This window comes from Hyperolius riggenbachi, chromosome 5, assembly GCF_040937935.1.
Source record: "Hyperolius riggenbachi isolate aHypRig1 chromosome 5, aHypRig1.pri, whole genome shotgun sequence".
Taxonomy (NCBI): Eukaryota; Metazoa; Chordata; class Amphibia; order Anura; family Hyperoliidae; genus Hyperolius; species Hyperolius riggenbachi.
In genome coordinates, this window is record NC_090650.1 from 222943196 (window position 1) to 222967610 (window position 24415).

General features: G+C 40.4%; 1 protein-coding gene across 3 annotated transcripts in view; it reads left to right on the plus strand.

Moving 5' to 3' along the window:
- Window positions 1-24415, plus strand: part of LOC137518608 (dynein axonemal heavy chain 5-like) — a 553928-nt gene that overhangs the window by 368987 nt on the left and 160526 nt on the right. For all 3 annotated transcript variants that reach the window (XM_068236692.1, XM_068236695.1, XM_068236693.1), the window contains 4 exons: window positions 7688-8352; window positions 10429-10709; window positions 14590-14805; window positions 21877-22044. In XM_068236692.1, coding sequence (XP_068092793.1) covers window positions 7688-8352; window positions 10429-10709; window positions 14590-14805; window positions 21877-22044 — 1330 coding nt within the window. The remainder of the gene's footprint in view (window positions 1-7687; window positions 8353-10428; window positions 10710-14589; window positions 14806-21876; window positions 22045-24415) is intronic.

Below are 24415 nucleotides of genomic sequence, written 5' to 3' on the forward strand. Positions count from 1 at the left end.
TGATGTGACTCCTCTCAGATTACAGCAGTTCTAGCTCTGCAGTGCAGTATATTGTTAGACTCTATATGTGGTTTTTGTTTTGTTTTTTTGGTCTTGTCAAAGACCTCCGGATTTTGTTGACTACTACAGTGCCAGAAGTTTTTGCAGGAAGGCTACAGGCATAGTCCATTACTTGACTTGGCCTAAAACTGTTGGATCTGACTACTGTCATCTCCTGTCTGTAAGTATCTTTGTAACTGGTGTTGACAGCAGCATCTAAATGTATTGAGTTCCTGCTTTCATCTCTTCAGATAACAGGACTCAGCATAAATCAATTTCCATAACAATAGCACATCTTCAAAATTCAACTGAAGAAAAACACCAGACTATGAATTTCAATACAAAACTATAATTTGGTGTGCTTTTGTATTGCAGATTACTTCTGAGCTCTATAGTATTCTCTACTAACTCCATATTACTTTATTCTTTAGCTTTGAGCATCTTTTACCTGATCTGCCTATGTAATTATCTACTGTATATTCCTTACCTGGGTTGTTTTCCTTAACTGTGGGGCTATAGCTGTGTACATATAATGTCTGTATATATGCCTATAGTGAATATCATTCTTTCCAGACTTATGCATTCATTATTAGTATTATTATTATTATTATTATTATTATTATTATTATTATGCATTTCCACAGTGCTGATACTTTCCTCTGTGCTCTTCAGAGTACACTGACCAATTAATGTCACTAACGGTTCCTCTGAGAAGCTCGCATAGTAATTCCTACTAGGGCAAATTTTGGAATACATGTAAAAAAGGCGCCTGGGAAAAAGGGTGCCGGATGTAGCCGATAAACGTGATTACGTTTATAAAAGGACCCCAGAAGTAGCCGATAAAGGTGACTTCATTTATAAAATGGTTGGGCCGGATGTAGCCTATAAACGTTATTTCATTTATAAAAAGGCACATGTTTGTAACTAACAAGAGTGATTCTGTTTACAAAAGGTGCTGGATGGAGCCGCTATTAGAATAAAACCCTAACCCAAACCTTAACCCTCCATGGTAGTCCCTAACCTTAAAGCCCCCCCTGGTGCTTAACCTTAACCCCCCCCCCAGTGCCTTACCTTAAACCCCCTCCCTTGGTGATGCCTAACCTTAACCCCCCACAGCATCTAACTTGAACCAGTTAGGGATCACCGATGGTTAAAACTACACGGCACTTGTGGGTGCGTACATATGTACGTGTTACCGTAGAGTTGGGTGCCGTCATTCGGCCCTCCCTGCTGCTGCAAAAATCCCTGGCGGCGTTAAATAAAATTAAAATTGTGACAACTCGGCGGGAGATGTAATTCGGGGTCCAGCAACCACCAGAACCCCGAATTACCCTTACACGCCCCACTCAGCATTACATTGCTGCTGTGGTGTGCCTGATTTCGGCATCCAGTGGCAAGCGCCATGCACCGAAATCACCTGCTTCGTTGTGGCTGCCTAAGCCTAATGCAGGGTAACGCCACTGGCTCCTCTTCAAGGGATGCGATCACGCATCTCTGCCACCACTGATCTCTGCTGTCTGAAGACGGCGGAGTTACGTACATCATTCAGGAGCCTTTTTCATTGGCGCCTGATCTGTGATCCAATCGCAGTGATCTTGGAAGTGCGTAATTGAAGTGAGGTCTCTGATCCTTAAAGGGGCCAGAGACTGCCATCTCCGATTAGTTAATTTTTCAGACTATTCATGCATTTTGTTCAGATCTTACAAGAATAGAACAGAACCAAGAGAGAGCAATGTCCTGAATACCAAGTTCTGGAGTAGAAGAGAATGAGTGACCGTATCAGTTTTGAGGATTACGGTGGGAGTTGCGTTGTGTTACCTGTAACAGCAGGAATGCAACACAATGGAATGGGAAGGTAGCACCGTGCATTATCTGCATGTTGCGTTGCATACAGTGAAGCATACAGTCAATGAAAATTAAAATGCATGTAAACACAACAGTAAGAAGGAAGTACCGTTCTTCCCGAGTAAAATGAGCCATAAATTACTTTTCTCCTATGTTGCTGTCACTTACAGTAGATCTGACAGAACCAACAGGTTTTGGGCTAGTCCATCCCTTCATGGGGAATTCTTAGCATGGCCTTTATTCTTTATAAAGACACTCTCTAAAAAGGATTTATACAAAGATGCTGGCCAGCCTCCCTGCCTACTTTTTGGGCAGTTGGGCAGAGCAACTGCCATTCACTAAGTGCTTTTAAAAATAAAGAAAACCCTGAGAACCCCCTATGTGGAGATGGGCTAGTCCAAAACCTGTCAGTTCAGTCAGATTTCTACTAACTACAGTAAGTGACAGCAACATAGTAGAAAAGTAATGTATGGCTCATTTTACTCTGGGAGAAAACTTGCTTCTTCTTTGTATGTGTTTACATGCATTTTACATTTTATGATTTTTTTTGCGATAGTGGTCCTTTAAACGCAAATGCCAAGGAAATAAATTGGTGATCTAGCCTATTTCAAATAGCAAATCCATTTTAATATAAGTAGTAATGTTTTAATATAAGTAGTGTGTATTAGTAGTAGTGTGTTACAATTAAAAGTCTAAAATGGCATTTTTTAAATGTATATAAAGCATATTTTGCAGATGGAAACAGCCTGTCACTGCTGCCAGTATCTAGTGTTTGAGCATGCTGGTTTAATATCAGTATGCCACAAAAGCAAAGTCAGCATATAGATATAAGTTGTTGCATGTTTAGTTCTCTGTAGCGGGTGATGTGAAAGAAAAATCAGGCATTGGTCTATGAAGGATTCATGGCTACAATATCTTGTATGTTTTAATGAGCTGTGTCTTGCTGATTGATGCATTCTCTGAATGAAATCAGACCATTGTAACAATGTGAAATCCTTTTCTAAATTGAATGCCTTCTTTTTGTATTTGTGCAGTACAATGTACAGAAAGTGCTGTATCGATTTATGTCTTGTCCACACAGCCTAGTGCAGTTCATCTTCCTAAACATTCCAGTCACATTAGTTGAGAGAGCTTCTTCTCAGCCTTGCTGAAAATAGCTGGGCTGATTACACCAATATTAAAAGAGAATAGCCTACTGGACATTCTTATTAACCTCTTCAGACCCCACATGGTAAACTAGCTTATGTTTCAAAGCAGGTTTTACACTTCTGTGATGCGTTCCACTTTAAATATAACATCTGCCTCATTTGTCTATGCAGACATATACTATTGTGGTGCTTTTTTCATGGCAAATAGGGCTTAGTTTTGAAAGGAAGTCCTAGGCAAAAAAAAGCAAGACATAAATGATAAAAAGAGTTCTGAATTTGTAAACTTGATGACAATGTTATCTTAAAGTTAAGTTATTATTTTGCACTGATATATCACTGACCTCTACGAGGTCAACCAGAAAATAAGCTGCTTGCTCTTTTTGCCTCACAAGGTATTCTTTCTGTAGAATTTAGCTTGCATCTTTAAGGCCAACCTCTTCTCTCCCTCTGCAGAATGCCCATAACTGTTTGTTCAGCAGCATTAACACAAAGCCCTACCCTGCCAATTCCTCTTACCCATAAGTGAAGCTAAACAAATGGACTGAAAACATTTGTAAAAAGTTATAATAAATGCTTAAATGAAGTAGGAGATTATGTGCAGAAATACTCAGAAGAAACCATGTGGTATATTTACTAAACTGTGGTAAGCAGAATAACGTGCATAAAGTCCTACTACACGATGAGTAGAGCAGAATGCAATACATTATGCTCTACTCATTGAACATAAAACTTTACGCACGTTGGTCTGATTACCACAGTTCACTAAATATATATCCCAGTGGGTCTAAAATGAAATATATAAAATGTTTTCTTAATAAATATTAACCTTACTATGGATAGCTTTTTGTTTCTGACTTAATGTTAATTGCCTTGCTTTTGTTCTGGCAGACAAGCTCGTGATTACTTATACCGAGCACTCGAGATAAAGCTGTCATTGGACAACTGACATCTCAGGGCAGAAATTAAAGGAATATAAGGAAAACAGAGTATGCACGAAAAGGGAAAGAAACCAGGAAGACTCAGTTTGAATATATAGTTCATACAGGGAAAATATTTACACAGAGAAAATAAGTATTACAGCCTCAAACTGCTGGAATAAAGGGTGACCCAAGTCACAGATAAACAGAATAATTTATAATAAACCAGTCACAATCCCACCAAGCTCCACCCTTTCTCCTTGCTCTAATAATGTCACAAATGGGTATGAAAGGTTCAGCATCAGCACATATGGTGCCCTCTTACAATTGGTGTAGCGAAGGGGCTAAAAGTGACAAATTGCATTAATGGGAAGCTATTACAGCTGATTAAGGAGGGTCTCTTGTGGGTCCATCTGGTCTATGGGCCCTGGTGTGGATGCAACCTCTACATCCACTATTATATGCAAATTCTGAATCCATAGTCAACATTTATAGGGCCTTTGACTCCCTGCCCATTTGGACCTATCACTGTCCCTCTATATTTACTGTACATTGACATCTAATTTGGGGTGCATGATTGATTTACTTTGCCAAACAGGATTTTCACGGTGGCGTGTTTTATATTCTGTGAAACAGGAGAGCTTATGTGGTAAAGGGCATGCATGATACAATGGCAAATTGCTGCCCACGTCACAAAGGTTGGAATAATTCAGGTTTTACCCACATTTTTCTTTTAACTGATATACTTGCATTTGTTGCATTTATTCAGCTACAGACTATTCATGCAAATTTTAGTTACAACAAGGTTGGCTAAGATGTACCAGTCATTCTATTTCTACATGTACGGTATCCGCTCTAGGTGTGTGTCACCACCGAACAGTCTTTGTGGCCATTTGTGGTGTTGCCATGCATGCGTGGTTTAGTTGTGTTGATTTTCTCTCCATTGGGGATCTGAAACACTGTCAGGCAATGCAGTTCCATTTTTGGATACTGCAGAGATCCTGTGTGCAGCCATGACCAGAAGATGCGTAACCATTGTTGTAGTTACCAATGCATTGGTCTACTGGCAGTGATTGTTTTTGAAAAAGATAACACATGGCTGAGATCACCTTATACAATTTAATTTCCCATTGAATGTTCAGCTTTAACCACTTCACAACTGAGGGGTTTTACCCCTTCAGCATCCGAGCAATTTTCTCCTTTCAGCACTCCATCCATTCATTCGCCTATAACTTTATCATTACTTATCACAATGAAATGAACTATATCTTGTTTTTTTCACCACCAATTAGGCTTTCTTTAGGTGGGACATTATGCCAAGAATTATTTTATTCTAAATGTGTTTTAATGGGAAAATAGGAAAACATTTGGAAGAAAAAACATTATTTTTCAGTTTTCCGCCATTATAGTTTTTAAATAATGCATGCTACTATAATTAAAATCCATGTAACTTATATGCCCATTTGTCCCAGTTATTACACCGTTTAAATGATGTCCCTGGTTTGGTTTGGCGCCAATAATTTATTTGCAAATAAAGGTGCATTTTTTTCAGTTTTGCATCTATCCCTAATTACAAGCCCATAATTTATAAAGTAACAGTGTTATACCCTCTTGATATAAATATTTAAAGATTTAAATCCCTAAGGTAACTATTTAAGTTTTTTTTTTATTGTAATTTTTTTAAATTTATTTTAATATTTCAAAAAAAAAAAATATTGGTAACAATTGGGGAGTGTGGGAGTTAATTAGTTAAAATTAATAGTAAAAATAATTTATTTGTATGTGAAAAAAATGTTTGGGTGTAGTATTACTTTTTGGCCACAAGATGGCCACATTTTTTTTTTAGGCGTCCTGCAAGCGTCGGAAGGACGCTTGCAGGAAGGGAGGCTGGGAAACTGAGTTTTTTCACAATGATCGCGCTGCTTCTGGTAGAAGCATGCCGATCATTGCGGGGACAGAGATCAACGAACGAGAATGGATTTTCCCATTCATTGATCTCCGGGCGAGCGGGCAGCGGCGTGCACGATCGCGGGAGTGCGAGCGGGAGCGCGGACAGTGGCGGCAGCGGCGGTAGCGGCAGGGGGTGCGTATATCTATGCTCCGGGCGGGGAAGTGAAGTCCAAAGGAGCGTAGATATACTGTACCCTGGCGGCGAAGTGGTTAAATATGGTGTAATGTACGCCCTGAAGTTACAATCTGTGCCCCAGCTTTTCAATCAAAAAGTCATAGTAAAAGTTATAAATTAACCCTACACCTTGCCGTTTCAAAAATACATGCAATTTAAGTTTATTTAGATTGTGCTGGGTGGCCCACACACTTTACATGATTTAGCCACTGTTTGCTTGCAGGTATCTTGGAAAGCAATCAGAAATTTGTAGCAAGATGGGAGGATGGGGGATCTCAGTTCTAGGGATCCTCAATAAATAAAAAAAAGACACAGGTAATCGGGTATGCTGCCACCAACCAACAATACACTGCAAAACAGGTCAAATAAGACACTTACCGACAGGTGTTTGATTGAAGTCTGGATTAGCTGCATGCTTGTGCTTGTTTCAGGTGTGTGATTCAGACTGAAGCCAGGCAAATTGGTAGGGCTTACAGGTAACTGGTATTGTTTAAAATAAATAAATATGGTAGCCTCCATATACCTCTCACTTAAGGTGTCCTTTAAATACTACCCTATTTCACTAAATGTTTAAGCAGACCGATATATATATAAATGCACCCTGTCAATTATTTTTTGTGGTGTAAACACACCACCACTTTAAAATAAAACAATAAAACAGATTTGTGCTATGTATTTAAACTTCAGAATAGCTGGAATTAAAATAATGTAGGTGAAATAGAAAGAATTGTTAGTAAGGTTAAGAGAAGGAAAAAGATAAAAAATGTATATAGTTGGCAGTATTTTTGAACCCCATACAGAAGATGGTAAGGAGGAAATATACAGATCAATGATCATTTAGCCCGGGTGTAAATCTATATAGATTAAGCCATTTAAAATGAGTCCCTACATATCTTCAACAAATGTCAAATTAGTTTTTTCCTTATGGTAAAAGATGAATGATCATCCATTTTCCAATAACACATGAGTGTATTATTATAGTATAAGTTCTAATGGGCAGCTAGAAACATGATTCAGATTCAAAGTTTTAGGATAATCAAACTATTCAACATTTTACATATGAGATGTCTTGATAATCCATAGTTTTGTATAGAAGTGACAATAAATTAAATCTGCACAATGTAATCAAAACATTTGATGATACACTACAAAATCAAAAGTTATAAACACGGTCTTAGATTTCAGCAGTATTGCAGAGACTTTAGCGGATGTCAGGGAAACTGAGGGAAAAGTGAGTGGACCTCCCTGCTGGTCAGTGAAGCCATTCATTCCATTAAAACCAAAAAGGAGACAGTAAAAGGATTTCCAATGGAAGTATTTCTCTTGGGTCTATCTCTGGAATAGAACACATTTTTGTTATGCAGTGTTCACTGAAGGTGACCTCTGATTTTGTAATTTATTACATACTTTGCTTGTACTACTGGTTCACTTTAAGGAGAAATCAGTATACACCAAATAACATCTAGTCAATCATGTAGAGGAGGAAGAAGAGGTGATATCTCATATGTGGCATTTTTCTAATGATGAAATCATGGTTTTTAATGTTTTACATTTATAGCAGATTACATTATTTCTATTCAATTTTCACAGTGTAAATATCTTCTTTATTGCAGAACATATGGTACAAATAATCTCCTGGATGATTTGAAGCTGTTGTATCGGACAGCTGGCCAAAAAGGCAAAGGGATAACATTCATCTTTACCGACAACGAAATTAAGGATGAATCATTTTTAGAGTATATGAACAATGTGTTGGCTTCAGGAGAGGTGTCCAATCTCTTTGCAAGGGATGAGATTGATGAAATCACTCAAGATTTAATTCCTGTCATGAAGAAAGAGTACCCAAAGAGAGCGCCAACTGCAGAAAACCTGTATGACTACTTCCTGTCACGTGTGCGCAGTAACTTACATGTAGTACTCTGCTTCTCCCCAGTTGGAGAGAAATTCAGAACCAGAGCCCTGAAATTTCCTGGTCTTATTTCTGGATGCACCATGGACTGGTTCCAAAGGTGGCCAAAAGATGCCTTGGTTGCGGTGGCCCATCACTTTTTGTCTTCTTATAAAATCGAGTGTACGGAAGAGGTGAAACACAGCGTGGTCAACACCATGGGTACATTCCAAGACATTGTAGCAGAAAAATGTGTGGAATATTTTGAGAGGTACAGACGGCAGACGTATGTAACCCCAAAGTCCTACCTCTCCTTCATCAGTGGCTACAAGGCAATTTATGGAGAGAAATATGAAAATGTTGGTAACTTAGCCAACCGCATGAAAACAGGTATATTTATTATATAAAGCATAAAATGAATGCAAATTAGTAAGTGTTTACAAATTCAGTCATTGATACTGTATCTGTCTAACCTTTGTATTTCTCTTCACTCTAATCTATAGAGAACAGTTAATATGATTCATATGTACTGTATGTACAACAAATGTATATTTTTGTATTTTTTTAATTTGGAAAATGGGTTGTTGGTTTATTGTTTACCTCTGAAATCTAATTTTCAGTAAAGCTAAGTACAGACTTAAAATGATGGTGGCCTGAAACAATCTCTATAGATCTTTTTGGGTTGTAGTGTATTATTATTTATTTATATAGTGCCACCATCTTCTGTAGGACTGTACATCGTACACACCAAATAGTAGCACAGATACATGAGTAGTTCAACACACTGCACACTCAGGACAGCTAGCAAAACAGCTACAAATACATACATAGTTCATGGGGAGTTTGAAACATCACCAAGATGTTCATGGTAGGGTATATATGGACCCATTTTATGGTATTTCTTTGTTTAATACTTCCATCTTATTTCCACTGAATCCCTCACTTAATTAATCCAGTCTTTTTAATATTATTTGAGTTTTTAATGTGAATTACAGTATATTGAATCTTCATGGCCCTCAAAATTACCAGTGCAGGGAATATGTGTAATAGTGACTGCCAAGAATCTGCACCCACATGTCTAGAAATATTACGTTTAAAACAAAGAACCCTTGGGAAGTCGTTTGCTTATACAGTAGATGTTTCAAAATATGCTTTAATGTTATGAAATCTTTTCCACAGATTGCTCAGGAAAGGTTTAAACAAATATACTCAAACGTTTAGCAACATCAAACACACACACACAGTTACACACATGCACAGCAGTGGGTCCACACACATACACTAGATAAGACCATCAATTTAGCTGCTAGTCTTTCGGCAATGTGCACTGGGGGCACACATATGTAAGCAGGCAGTGACCATCTAACCTTTAGTAGGAAATTCAAAGGGAAAGAGCAGAGATCAACTGTTGGCTCTTATTTATAGAAGTCAGTTTCCAATCACAGATGATCTTCAATCCTACAACATGCCTGACCTATAGGCTTAGCTTTTCTTGGTCTTTGGACTCAGAAAATGGTGAAGTCCCATTAATTAACTTTGCAGGATAATTTTTCATTTTAAATTTTCCACTTATATAGTCTCAACTAGCTGGTATTTGCACAACTATACAGCTAACAAAATTAACTCTAGGCTGAATTGAGAAAAAAAGTTAACATGATTAGTTTTACGTATATGTTAAAAAACAACACACATGGAGGGAAGCTGAACAATATGCCATGATGTAAAGTAATTTGATTTAATCATCCAAAGCAGTACTTACCTAAGCTAATGCTTGAATCTTGTTTGCAAAGTTCTGGAGAAATTGTGCTTTATATCATTATAGAAAAGAAGCCTGACAGCAGTAATATCATACAAGCAAAATAAATGTGGCACAGAGGCTCGAGGTCCAAAATACTTTTTGAATTTTGTTCTCTTAAAAGTTTTACCCATAATGTGGTCATGTTGAATATTTGTCATAGCATGACCATAATCAGAATCATTTATTTCGCCAAGCATGACTGAGTCCTGCCCAGAATTGGGTTTGGCATGATACATAACTCAATGTATAGATAGATAGACAGATAGGCATACAACGTGCAGTTTGCCAGAAACAAGAAGACAATTTAAAAGATACGGTGTACAACATACAAACATTTCTACAAATGTCGAAGAGATTCCACAGTTAGTCAGTCAATGTAGCTGGTTGGCCGAAAGAAACAAAACCCTGGTCACTATTAGGGGGGCGTTTGGCACTGATGGGGGGGGGGGGGGGGGAATGTGGAGGGAGTTCAGGATGCTGATAGCCGAGGGGAAAAAGGAGTTTCTGTGTCTGGTTGTTCTGGTGTAGATGGCTCAATATCCTTACACCCTGCACAGGTTCAATACTGCCTAAGGTCAATTAGGACCTTAGCAACTGCCCTGGCATGACAGGCCTAGGCAGGTATGGATTACAGTTATTATATTTTTATGTTATTCTATTTTTTTTAGGTTTGGCAAAGTTAATGGAAGCTGAGGTGTCTGTCAATCAGTTATCAAAAGAACTAGCTGTTAAGGAGAAAGATTTGGCTGTTGCCTCCAAAAAGGCAGATGAGGTATTGCAAGAAGTGACCCTCAAGGCTCAAGCTGCTGAAAAGGTGAAGATGCAGGTACAGAAGGTGAAAGACAAAGCACAAGCCATTGTGGATGAAATCGCCATAGCCAAAGCTTCCGCTGAAGAGAAGCTGGAAGTGGCAAGACCAGCCCTTGAGGAGGCTGAGGCGGCGTTGCAGGTAAGAATAAATTATGACTCTCTAATACCTAGAGACATGACTAATACTTCTTAGGGTTAGCAAATTAAAGGAAAGCCTGTAACTCACCATGTCATTGGTATTCTGCGTGTTCTGTGTTGTAATTTAAAGAAAACCTGAACTGAAAATTAAAAGTCAAAATAAGCATACACAAGTCATACTTACCTCCTGTGTAGTCTACTCCTCAATCTCTTTTTCCTCTCCTGCGTCCTGTTTGTCCACTGTGATCAATGGAATTCTCCGTCCTCCATTTTGAAAATGGCCATTACACCATAACAGCTTTCTGGTCAGCACACAGTTAAACTGTAACATCGCCCACTTGAGCCATAGGGAAACATGGACACATCCGTTCTCCTCTCAGCTGTAACTGACAGCAACTGATATATAACTGACAGCCACTGATATATTTCAGTTCTGACAAAATGTTGTCAGAACTGGAAGGGATCATTGTCAGAAGAAAATGGTGAGTTTCTGAGAGGAACTGATGGCAAGGTAACTATGTAATGTTCATTTGAAGTTACCTCATGTGTTTATTTTAAATAATTTTACTCAGTACAGGTTCTCTTTAACCTTGATTCTAAATTGCTGCACTCTAGTATGGGTGCAAGATACTGTATGATATAGACACTTATGAATCTCTGATGATGGACTTGCAGCTGATGGAAAAGAGAAAAGTGCAATGGGTGTAAATTAGCCAAACATTATTTCACTTAGTAACACATTTTATAGCATTTATAGCCATTTTATCATGTTTCCTGTCATAATGGCTAAGCACAGCCTTCCAACTGCATTAACTTGAAAATCTAAAACTACACTCTCAGCTAGATATCCTCTATTTTACAGCATCCTTTACCCATCTCTCCCACTAAGCAGAACTAGATGTTAATCTTCTCATGGAATATTAATAAAGCCAATGTATATCGTATTCTAATATTCCCATGGTGATGAATACTGTAAGATTGGTTTTTCAAATATATTTTACTTTTTATTTAAGTTAAAAATAAAAGAGCAATAACAAATTAACCTTTTTTTATTCTTTGACATGCCACCAGCTGGTTTGTATAGCAAGTAGAAAATGGCTCACTACATGGTCAATACATTACAGAAAGCAATTGCCAGTGTTGGGGACTGGAATTAATTCCTGCTGTTCACTATAACAGTTTTTACCTTACACAGCAGTAATACAAGGGCTTACCACCCTCCCCAGTACAATCACTGTCTGCTGCTGTATTGGCACGGAGAGTTAGTTGGAATTGCTAGAGCAGCCTGGCAGATCAAGATGTTCCTTCACCTGTCATTGTAAACATACACAGTGGACACACAAAAAGAAAGGAGGGGGCCAATTGCAACAATGGAAAACAAAACAAAACAAAACAGAAGATGTGGGTAGTTTGTTTCCATTTAAGCATTAAAATACAACTTTCATTAGAAAAAACATTTTAAGATAAGTCATCAAAGTCCCAGGTACCACTGTTGAAACCCCTGTGCAGAAATGAGTAGAGACACAGCCACTGCCTGATTAGAATAGTTCCATGCAATTGCCAAGGAACAGAACTTTATTTCTCTCAAGCAAACAGAAAACTATTATGAAAACATTTCTTTGCTTTAGAATTGCTTTAGATCATAATATCACATCACTGTACAGAAATCCAGAGAAAACACACAGGATTTTAATGCACCCATATAGGCAAAGGTTTGAGGTAGCAACACTGTCTATGGAAGAGCTTTTATAGTGCAAATATACTGCAGTTATCAAGGTTCTGTGATCCTGTAGAGAGTCCATGAAATGTAATCCACAGTTATATCATGGACCAGACATAATGCAGTTATATACCTTGAGTATAGTTTATTTTATTTTTATAAAACCACATCTAAATTGCTGTGAAACTGCAGCTCAACTCAAGTCACTCTCATGTGATCACTGCTCACCTCCTTCCTTCTAATGACTCATACTGTCTGCTCCAGTATTGGCTCAGAGAGCTGACAGCATGAGTCACAACAATGGATGGATAAGGAATTATTACATGGGGGACATCAGCAGGCTAGGTTGAGCTACATTAGACTGTTGGTCTAAAAGTGTAATTTGGACTATAGTCAAATTTCACAGCCCTATTCAAGTGGCTGTACAGAAGGAAGGAGCGATCCTTAGGGTAAGAAACAGCAGCCTTGCTTTCAGTAAACACGTCTTTTGTAGGCTATAACAGTGGATCCATATGCATGGACTCACAGCAGAGTCTATTTAAAACTTAAGATGTCAGATTTTGTAAAGTATGCATTTAAAGGGATACTGTAGGGGGGTCGGGGGAAAATGAGCTGAACTTACCAGGGGCTTCTAATGGTCCCCCGCAGACATCCTGTGCCCGCGCAGCTGCTCACCGATGCTCCGGCCCCGCCTCCGGTTCACTTCTGGAATTTCTGACTTTAAAGTCAGAAAACCACTGCGCCTGCGTTGCAGTGTCCTCGATCCCGCTGATGTCATCAAGAGCGCACAGCGCAGGCCCAGTATGGTCTGTGTCTGCACAGTACACTCCTGGTGGGAGCAAGGACACGGCAACGCAGGAGCAGTGGTTTTCTGACTTTAAAGTCAGAAATTCCAGAAGTGAACCGGAGACGGGGCCGGAGCATCGGTGAGCGGCTGCAGCAACACAGGATGTTTGCGAGGGACCATTAGAACCCCCGGGTAAGTTCAGCTCATTTTCCCCCGACCCCCCTACAGTATCCCTTTAAGACAGGTTTACTTTAACATTAAATGAGCATATTGAGAGTTTATATTTGCTAGATATAGTAGATATTCCAGTATGTCTATTTGCTTTTGTCTTCAGTTCATGGAAAGCATTTTAGTCCCCTAGCATTTCTTGTGGATACTTTTTCAAGATTCAAGAAGGGCATGTTGGCAAGGTCTGAATAAGCACCACAATGTGTTAGCTGGCTAAAAGGAATCCACATGAACTTAACTGAAATCCTTCACAGTACAAAACTGCCTTCCTGAAACAGATAATATTTACAGACTATCATTTCCACTACAATTTAAAGAAAAAAAAACGTATTACTTTGAGTTCAGTGGGCAAAGCCACAAAGATTTCTTTAGCCCTATGTGGCCAGCCATGCATTTGGAACTGCTGGAGTGTAGCATAGATACAGCCTTAAAGGAAAACTTAAGTCAAAGGTAAAAAATGAGATTTACTCACCTGGGGCTTCCCTCAGCCCCCAGCAGCTGATCGGTGCCCTCGCAGCCCCGCTCTGACGCTCCAGGACCCGCCGGCGAGCACTTCCGGTTTGGCCGTCACCGGCCGACAGGCATGGGAACGCGAGTGATTGTTCGCGTTCCCAGCCTGTATATCGCCCCCTATGCTGCTATTGCGACCTCCTGGCCGCAATAGCAGCATAGGGGGCGATATACAGGCTGGGAACGCGAACAATCACTCGCGTTCCCATGCCTGTCGGCCGGTGACGACCGAACCGGAAGTGCTCGCCGGCGGGTCCTGGAGCGTCAGAGCGGGGCTGCGAGGGCACCGATCGGCTGCTGGGGGCTGAGGGAAGCCCCAGGTGAGTAAATCTCATTTTTTACCTTTGACTTAAGTTTTCCTTTAAGCATGAATTGCATCAGTACAATATTCAGATATTGTTGAATATAATGTACATGCTATCATTAAAAAGATGGCACAGTGCATACAGTAGTACTGCACAGCAAAGATAGCATACAGTTGTGCTGCACAGATATTTATGAATGAAAATGAGTCTGTAGTGAAACCTACATAATCCATTATAAGTGACAAACTTCTGTTGAAATCCCTTGAAGGCTTTTTTTGGATATATGTTGCAGATGTACATTCTTTAAGGCATAACATTTTACTTCTTTCAGACTATTAAGCCTGCTGATGTATCTACTGTCCGTAAACTGGGTAGACCTCCTCATTTAATTATGAGAATCATGGACTGTGTGTTGCTGCTGTTCCAAAGAAAGATTGATCCGGTGACACCCGATCCAGAGCGTAATTGTGTGAAACCTTCCTGGGGAGAGGCTTTGAAACTAATGAATAATGCAGGATTCCTTAACTCGTTGCTGGAGTTCCGCAAGGTAAATATACATTTGACTCCTCATAGCTTGTTTCAGTAAAGTAGATCAGATTTAACCGGCCTGTGTCTGAGCACATGTAAGCAAAAGAGTGTATGCAGACACTGAAACTCGGAGCACATGGATACACAAATTAGTATTATTAGTTAAAGGTTGCATTATTTTACTGTATGTTTTTAAGTAAACCTGAGGGTGGTAAAATAAAACGATCACTAAGGCTGTGTTACATGCAGCCATACATATCACTTGAAGATGCTTGTTTTATTAAGCTCTTCTTCGCTTAAACACCAGCAAATCCACCACAGTCATTGGCATTGCAATGAGCAGGTGTGTCCTATGTTTCAATACCCCCCATTCTTTATCCATATAACAATCATGATAATGTTACCCATGCACTGGTACAGAAGTGCTGTGAATGACAGGACCCTTCGGTGCTCAGGAGATTTTGAACATGAGCATCAGATATTTTGTCAAGGTTATAGCTACAGTGATATGTTTTATGTATGTGCTACTGTTTTATAAATTCCACAGTACAGTAGTGCAGGTACTGGATAAATATCTTTACAGATTCCTTACTTTTGGAGTAATATTACTAAAATTCTGTAGGAAATAACATAACCTGTATGGATGGTAAATGCATTGTAATGCAATAAGAAACATGCAACATGCTTAATCTGGAAATACTGAGAATACTGTGTTCCTGGGGCTGGAGGAAGCCCCGGGTAAGTATACAATCTTTTAATTTGCCCATCACAGGTATCCTTTAAGAGATCTTTACCCTCCTATTTCTGTGTTTAAATAAAACTGTGAAAGACTTTCCTAATAGAGCAGATCGACTCCATTACTGTTCTTTAACGGGAGATTGTTTACATTCAGCTGCAGAACACAGCCTCGTGACCTTAGGATTCATACTCATACCTCACACGTGAGACTGTAGCACCCTCAGAGGATTAGTTGGTTATGTGGAACGTAGGCTACTTAAGTATATGCAGTTATTGTATTGCTTTTACTTCTCACCATGAGTTTTGTTGGTTTTCATATAGTGAACATGGTAAACTCTCTTTTATAATTCTATAAAAACATTTTCATCTTTCCCTGTCTCTAATGGAGCTTACAGCTTAATTTATGCATGTATTCACCAATATGCACAATCGGCCAACAGCCAGTGTCATGGGCAGTATATCGGGAGATGCATCAGCACTTAACCCACATTGTCTTTTTTTTTTCTAATCTAGCTATCCACGCTCCCATCTGTGTTTGGCATTGACAGAAATGGGGCAGGAGGGCATGTGGGTTATACACTGATGTGGGACTGAACTACATCATGCAGATAGGACAGAGATAGCACAGCCAGAAGCATGCTGTAGATTAGCCCAGCCACTTTCAGTGAAATCTTAAAAAACCAGTCCTATAGAAAGTAACATCAGAAGCCACAGGTCTTCATGCATTTTTCATCCTCATGAAAAATATATAGTTTTATAGGCTGAGCAGCAGTGTGATGTAGTGAAGTGGTTCTCAACATTATTTTAGTATGTACCCCTTATTTAAACCTGTGCTTACCAAGTACCCCCTGGTATGGTAAAGATTATCTCACTTGCCCCCTAGCTACTCCTTGACACATATATATTTCTTAACAATACTGTCAATGATTTCCAAGTGCTGTCTGCTGTTTTTAATCATCCAAACTGTATATTCCAATTTGTTTTACCATAATTTATAATTTTCTAAATTTCTTAAATCAGAAGCACCCCTAGGGGTATGCAGTATGCGTACCACATGTTCAGAATCTAGGATGTAGTGGATAGCCATCAAGCCTAAGGGTCAAATCTAAGCCAGGACACTATTCACATGTATTTTATACAGTCTCACTTGGTTTGCTTGGTTTTCTTTGAAGTACTATGGTTTTCTCTCACATCCCAAACATATACTGATAAGTTAATGAATTGGTTAATCACAAAACTGTTTTTAGACTCTGATAGGGACATTAGATTATAACTGTGGTGGGGATTAGATGGGGAGATTCTCTGAGGGACAGTTACTGACATGACTATGAAAAGTGCTGTGGAAGGTGTCATATACTGTAAAACGGTTCACACACAACATTTTCAAGTTATCCTCCTTCAGCAGTACCTCTAAACCACACAGCCAGTGCCAATTTACATTCAGGTATAGTCAGACAAAATCATCTAAGGGCTGGTGCACACTACAAGAGCTTTTTAAGCGCTAGTGATTTTGTGAAACTCTTGCTAATGCAATGTTATGGGGGATTTTTTACAAAATCACATCGCTCCAGTGTGAACACACACATAGGATAACATTAACAAGAGCTTTTAAAATCACAAAGCGCTCAGAAAAGCTCTTGTAGTGTGGACAAGCCCTAACAGTGTGTCTTTGGAATATGGTAAGAAAGCATACCATCTGGTGAATGTCCATACAAATACTAGGACAGTCATCGTTCACCATGGAATTTTAATCCAGATTTGTAGAGCTGCAGACGCAATCAGTGGCTTCAAGCTGCGCCATTAGAGGGATAAAATGTACATAAACTGGACAAATCACCCACAAAACATCTCTCATTTTCTAATTTAATAATAACATAACTTTATTTTCTCCCATTTAATAATTTTAAAACTAAAAATGAGAAGTTGCATCCTACATTTTTGCCAAGCCTATACATAAAGGTATTTTAAAACTTTAATTTGTATTTAAGGAAATACTGTTGCCAGCAATCATAAGGCGATTTATTCATAAATACTAATCCCACATTTAACGGAAGCATGGATCCAAAAGCCTAACTTCAATTTTCTCATTATTATTATTATTAAATATTAAATTGCAGGAGATTATGTCAGAAAATAGTAATTTTTCAAGACTGTTGATAAGAAAGGTCACTTTACGAAATGTGGAAGAAGCTAGTTTCCTGTAGAACAGAGTATATTTATTGCACATTGCAAATATAAAGAAGCTAAGTGTGCCACTGTTCATCTGCATGCAAGGTATGCCTGGAGCAGTGATTCTTCTATTTGATAAGTGATACCAGTGGGAATGGAGGTTAAGAAGGTTAGGGAAAGTTAGGTTTAGGAGATGTTAGTGTTATTCTTTAGGTCCATATTAGGCAGGGCTGCCGCTAAGCATAGGTCAACCAAGCAGCCCCTTCGAGTCCCACCCACAGCAGGGGCCTCCCTTGCTGCATAGGAAGCCCTGTCAGTGAGTCCGTCACTGCTGTCTGCTTAGGGTCTCGCTAGGGTTAGGTGAAAGTATTGCATTAGGGAATGGTTACTACTAGATTAGGAGATAAATTGGGGAATATTTGCAGCTGATCGGTGCCCTCGCTGTGTCCCTCCGATCCTCCTGTCCCCGCCGACGGCTACTTCCGGTTTCGCCGTCACCGTCCGTCAGGCTGGGAACGCGAGTGATTCTTCGCGTTCCCAGCCACAATATCGCCCCCTATACTGCTATTGCGGCAAGGAGGCCGACACGGCAAGGGCACCGATCAGCTGCAGGGGGCTGAGGGAAGCCCCAGGTGAGTAAAACTCTTTTTTTTCTGACTTAAGTGCCTCTTTAAGTTACTTCCTCTGTAGTTATTTTCACATGCAGTTAATTAACAGCCTGTCTTCAACTTAAGAATTCTGGAGTTATTTTAAGGATTGAAGAGTTAACTTTAGAGATCTCACCTTAACTTAACCTTCCTGGCGGTAAGCCCGAGCTGAGCTCGGGCTATGCCGCCGGAAGGCACCGCTCAGGCCCCGCTGGGCCGATTTGCATAATTTTTTTTTTGCTGCACGCAGCTAGCACTTTGCTAGCTGCGTGCAGTGCCCGATCGCCGCTGCCACCCGCCGATCCGCCGCTATCCGTCGCACCGCAGCCCCCCCCCCCCCCAGACCCCGTGCGCTGCCTGGCCAATCAGTGCCAGGCAGCTCTATGGGGTGGATAGGAATCCCCTTTGACGTCACGACGTCGATGACGTCGGTGACGTCATCCCGCCCCGTCGCCATGGCGACGGGGGAAGCCCTCCAGGAGATCCCGTTCTTTGAACGGGATCTCCAGATCGCCGATCGCCGGAGGTGATCGGAGGGGCTGGGGGGGTGCCGCTGAGCAGCGGCTATCATGTAGTGAGACTTTGTCTCGCTACATGAAAAAAAAAAAAAATAAAAAAAAAGATTTGCTGCCCCCTGGCGATTTTTTAGCAAACCGCCAGGAGGGTTAAAGGACTTACGAGGCGAACACACAAAAAAACGTTAATTACCTCATGGCCATTGCAGTGCTCCTAGCAGACTATCAGCGCCTGGCTTGTCACTGTCTGGCCCTCTGTTAGTATAATCTAAGCTGTAGTGCAGGCCCCGACCCTGCCCAAGGTCACCATATCAATTTGCGATTAAAAACACTGCTTTAAAAATCCTGCGTCAGCGCACTTCTTAGCCGATAGTGCGGCTGCGCAGGTTCTCTGTCCTGTCCCCAGCCCATCCTCGCCCCCTTCACTCAGCTTTACGTCATGTGGGCGTGCCCGCACGACTGCCCACATGACTGATTGAGGGACAAGTCAGCTGCGCTCCTCAGCCGAGACAAGCAGCGCTGAGCGTGGGGAGACGTGACTCCCTCAATCAGTCATGTGGGTGGTCGTGCGGGCACGCCCACATCACATAAAGCTGAGCAAAGAGAGCCAGGGACAGGACAGAGAACCTGCGCAGCTGCACTAGCGGCTAAGAAGTGCGCAGCCGCAGGATTTCTAAAGCTGCGTTTTTAATCGCAAATTGATAGGGCGACCCTGGGCAGGGTCGGGGCCTGCACTACAGCTTGGATTGTGCTAACAGAGGGCCAGACAGTGACATGCCAGGCGCTGATAGTCTGCTAGGAGCACTGCAATGGCCATGAGGTATTTAACTTTTTTTTGTGTGTTCGCCTCGTAAGTCCTTTATAGACAGAAGAGTTAACTTTAGGTTTGCCTGAGGTAAAATGTTTCCTGAATACTACATGCTTTATCACCATGACAGGAGATAAGCTTAGTGAATTGAGGCCATTGTAAATTTGTTTAAATTTTAAAAAACATAATCTGGGTTTTGGATGTTGGCTAGCATAGTGCTCAAACAATGGTAGAAAATGATATTTAAAGATTCCTTTATTTATTTATTTATTGTATTTATAAAGCGCCAACATATTACGCAGCGCTGAACATTAATTTAGGTTACAGACAATATTTAGGGGTGACATACAGCAATATGACAATACAGGAATACAAGAAAACCAGATCACACACCATAGTATGAGTACCAGGTAATGCTTAGTCAGTCACTGGATGGAGCATGGAGATTAGGCAAGTTAGGTTCACTCAGATGCATAGCATGGGTTCACAGTAATAGAGGTGCATGATCAGGTAGGAGTCAAAAGGAGGAGGACCCTGCCCAAAGGCTTACAATCTAGAGGGAGAGGTAAGGACACGAATGGTAGGGGACCCGAGTTCAGCTGTAGGTTTAGAGCACTTGTGAGGGGTAGTAGGCCAGAGTGAAAAGGTGAGTTTTGAGGGCTTTCTTGAAGATGTTGAAGGAGGGGGCTGCCCTAATGGGTGGAGGTAGGGAGTTCCATAGTGTTGGAGCAGCTCTTGAGAAGTCCTGGAGGCGTGCATGGGACTGGGTGATGCGGGGGGTGGTTAGGCGAAGTTCATTGGAAGAGCGGAGTGAGCGGCTAGGTGTGTACCTCTGAGTAAGATCGAAAATGTAGGTTGGGCAGGTTTTGTGGACAGATTTGTAGGTCAGACACAGTATCTTGAATCTGATTCTGGACTGGATAGGAAGCCAGTGGAGGGATTCTAGGAGGGGATCTGCCGTGGTGGTCATCCCATTTCATCAAATAGGTGTATATGTGGCATAAGTGTGTGATAATGTCTCTCACATTTATGAAAAATGAAGAAAATTAAGTAAAACTTTATATAATATTTTGAGAAAGTGATGTAAAGCAACAAATACTGACTATGAATAATGTGATCATATGAAGAAATTAGCCATCCAAATCATCAGAGCCAGCAGGAAACATATGAATATCACCCCCTAAGTACAAAATAAACTTACATTAATTTCACCTTCTATTATGGTAATTCCAGGAACTAGCAAATCCACACAATCAGTTACTTATGAACCCTTCAATGAAGTGAAAAGCAAAAAACGTTGGTAGATGTGCTTCGTAATCCAGTAAGCTCAAATCAAATGTATCTAGACAAATGAACTATAAAAAGATGATTATGATATTCATAATGTATTTGTATACACCGGGAAGTCTAGAGTTTGCAGCTACCTAGAAAAATATGTAAACTGTTGTGTTTTTAGAATCAGTAGTGCGTAGTTCAGACTGTGCCTGAGGCGGCTGTTCCAACAAGATTGATTAGATAATCAGGTCATTGGAAATATTGAATTTCATAACAACATGTAATTAAGAAGAAAGTGTGTTTGTAGTCTGGCAGAGGGGAAATAAATTATCAGTTACTGAAGGTCAACACTTCTGTACCTTGTCCTCCAACATGACAAATGGGTCATTACTTACTATGCATGTTTATAGTATGTGATATATATATTTGGACAAAAAAATATATATTGTCAGTAACAATTGCTATATATAATTTTATGCAAACCATATATCTTTACTACATGGCTTAACATTTGTGATTCCATCAGCTGTTTTCAACAGCTTTAGAATATTTTAAGCATGATGTATTGCATTTTTTTATACGGGTTTTGAGATTTAGTTCAGTGATAGCATGGTTCAAGGTAAAGAACAAACACAGCTAAAGCTTTCTCCTAGGTTTACTATCAAAGAATAAGGTGTTTAACAATTTCCAAATCACACTATTTTACACAGGATTTCAATGAATAAACAGTAGTATGTTCTGTCTGTTTGCACCAAACCCTTACCTTTGGTTAAGTCAGTGATTACTACACAATACTAACCTTTCACCAGTCTCTGACATCTGTTATCTTCAGGATTCCACCACTCTCTATGGTTTACTAGTGGCCATCTACCTTCCACAGGTCTTATTCTTGTCCCATGTCTAAAATGAAATTTTCTCCCGTTTCTTCCAATAATTAGGATTCTATCACCGAAGAGGTTGTTGAACTGCTGCAGCCCTATCTGGACATGGAAGACTATAACCTTGAGTCAGCCAAAAGAGTGTGTGGCAATGTGGCAGGTCTCTGCTCCTGGACTCAGGCTATGGCATATTTCTTTGGGATTAACAAGGAAGTTCTTCCCTTAAAGGTATGTAATTTCTGTTCTGAGTAGGCAAATAAAGTGACTGATATATTCCAAATATACAAGGGTTCGTCTTCAAACTTATGTTTTTTTTTTGTTTTTTTTTTGTTTTTTTACATTAACGTAATGTCACTATGTATTTTGTGTGATTAAGTGTACAACAAATTATTTAACAGGTATAAGATTTTGTCATCTTTAATCCATTATGTAGATCAGTAATCATAAATTCCAGAGGTTGACAGAATTTATTTTTGCAAGGCAATAGTTTTTTTTTTAACCAACAAAGTTTATTGAAGCATATAGAGTAAGTACAGGCAACAATGCATTGATAACAGGATGGAAATTGAAGAACGTGCAGGGATACAACCATACAGAGTTATTGTAAACAATGATACATTACAATGGGGTATTAACATTACGCAAATTAGCTATTTGGCAAGGTGCAAGTTACTGCAGGTAAGGGGATTATGCGCAATAAAAGAACCACACTACATGACTTACTACAGCGGGTACTGTTATTTACTGCAATTCAGAATATTGAATGTCATGCAGTGTTCTGCATTGTTGAGGCAGACATGTGTTAGCAGCAGTTGGAATTATTTCCTGTTTTCCCATTGGTCCCATATGAGATGAAATTGGGTGGCACGGCCCCTGTGTGTATAGACTAGTTTTTTGTATGCCAGACCATCATCCAATCTCTTTATCCAGTTAGAGAGAAGTGGGGAGGCAGGGGACAGCCATCTCAAGGCTATCTCCTGTCTTGCCGCAAATAGAGTCTCACGGATAAAGGATTTAGTACACGGCCGCATGTCTTCGTCTTGGATAACTCCTAGAATGCATAATATTGGGACCAGTGTTACTGGGGAACCCATCTTGTCATGCAAAAACTTTATTACTTGCTTCCAAAAGGAAGAGATGTGGGGGCAGCTCCAGATTAGGTGGTAAAAGGAGGGGGAGTCAAGGCCGCATTTTGGGCATAGTTTACTAGCATTGGGGTTATATTTGACCACACGTGAAGGGGTCAGATAGGCTTGATGCAGGATATAGAGCTGGGTAGCCCGGTCTTTGATGCATAGGGAGACCCTTTTTACAGCTTCTAGGGCGTCATCCCAGTCATCTTCCTCTAGCCGCAGCCCCTCCGCAATCCATTTTCCCTTGGACCCGAGGGTACGATCACATGCTTCTTTTGTTACTAATTCCTTATAGATATCGCCTATTTGATGTTTGGTCGGGCCCTTTTCGATCAGATGCAATATGTTATGGGGCTCAATGTAGACTGGTGCATTTTTAAATTGTGCAGTATAAGTGTGTTTCAATTGTAGGTATCTAAAAAATTGGGATGCAATTTCAGGGTGGTGGTTTTGAAGGGAGGTAAAGGGGGTGAGGGCTTGCCCAGTTATTACATTACCTAAAAATGCAACACCAATTCTTTCCCAAAAGATTGGGTCTGGGATGGAGTTGAATTCGGGAAAATGCGGATTGTGCCAGAGAGGGGTGTGAAAGTCATAGGTGGAGGATGTGTACAAACCACCTACCCGTTTCCATACTTTAAGGGCCTGGACCAGAATTGTGTTGCTTGATTTACTGGGGGGAATATATTCACGTAGAAGATCAAGTGCTATGCTTTCTTTTGATAAGTCGTTGTTATAGCCTAGGGCTTCAGGGTTGTAGAGGCCCTCCGTGAGGAACCAAGTGGCCATGTGTTGGAGTTGTGCCGCTAGGTAGTAGTGTTGTACTGAGGGGAGAGCTAGGCCTCCAAGGCCATTTGGGTTTATTAGGAGAGAGTGCTTAACTCGAGGCCTCTTGTGGTTCCAAATGAAGGAGAGGAAAATACCCCTAAATTTTTTGAAGACTGATTGGGGTATGTAAATCGGGGAGTGGTGTAGGACGTACAGCAATTTAGGTAACAGGACCATTTTAATTAGATTTATTCTACCCACTACAGTTAAATATAGTTTAGACCAAGCCTTACACTTCGCTTGTACAAGGGAAATAAGAGGTGTAATTTCTGCTTCCATGTATTGAACAGGATTTGGGTGGATCAATACCCCCAGGTACTTAAAGGATTGCACCGACTGCAGCAGATTAGATGACTGGGATTGTGCTGAAGAGGAAACATCTAAATGCATCTGGACTGATTTGGTTGCATTCAGTTTAAGGCCGGAGTAGTATCCGGACTCTTCTATCGTGTCCAGAGCTGCCTTCAAAGAGGAGTCCGGGTCCTCCAGATAGAGGATCGTGTCGTCGGCATAAAGGCTGATCTTTTCTTCTGTGTGCTCAGTGCATAGCCCGCGTATCAGGGGATTAGTTCTTATACGACAAGCTAGGGGTTCCACAGCCAGAGCATAGAGCACGGGAGAGAGCGGGCACCCCTGCC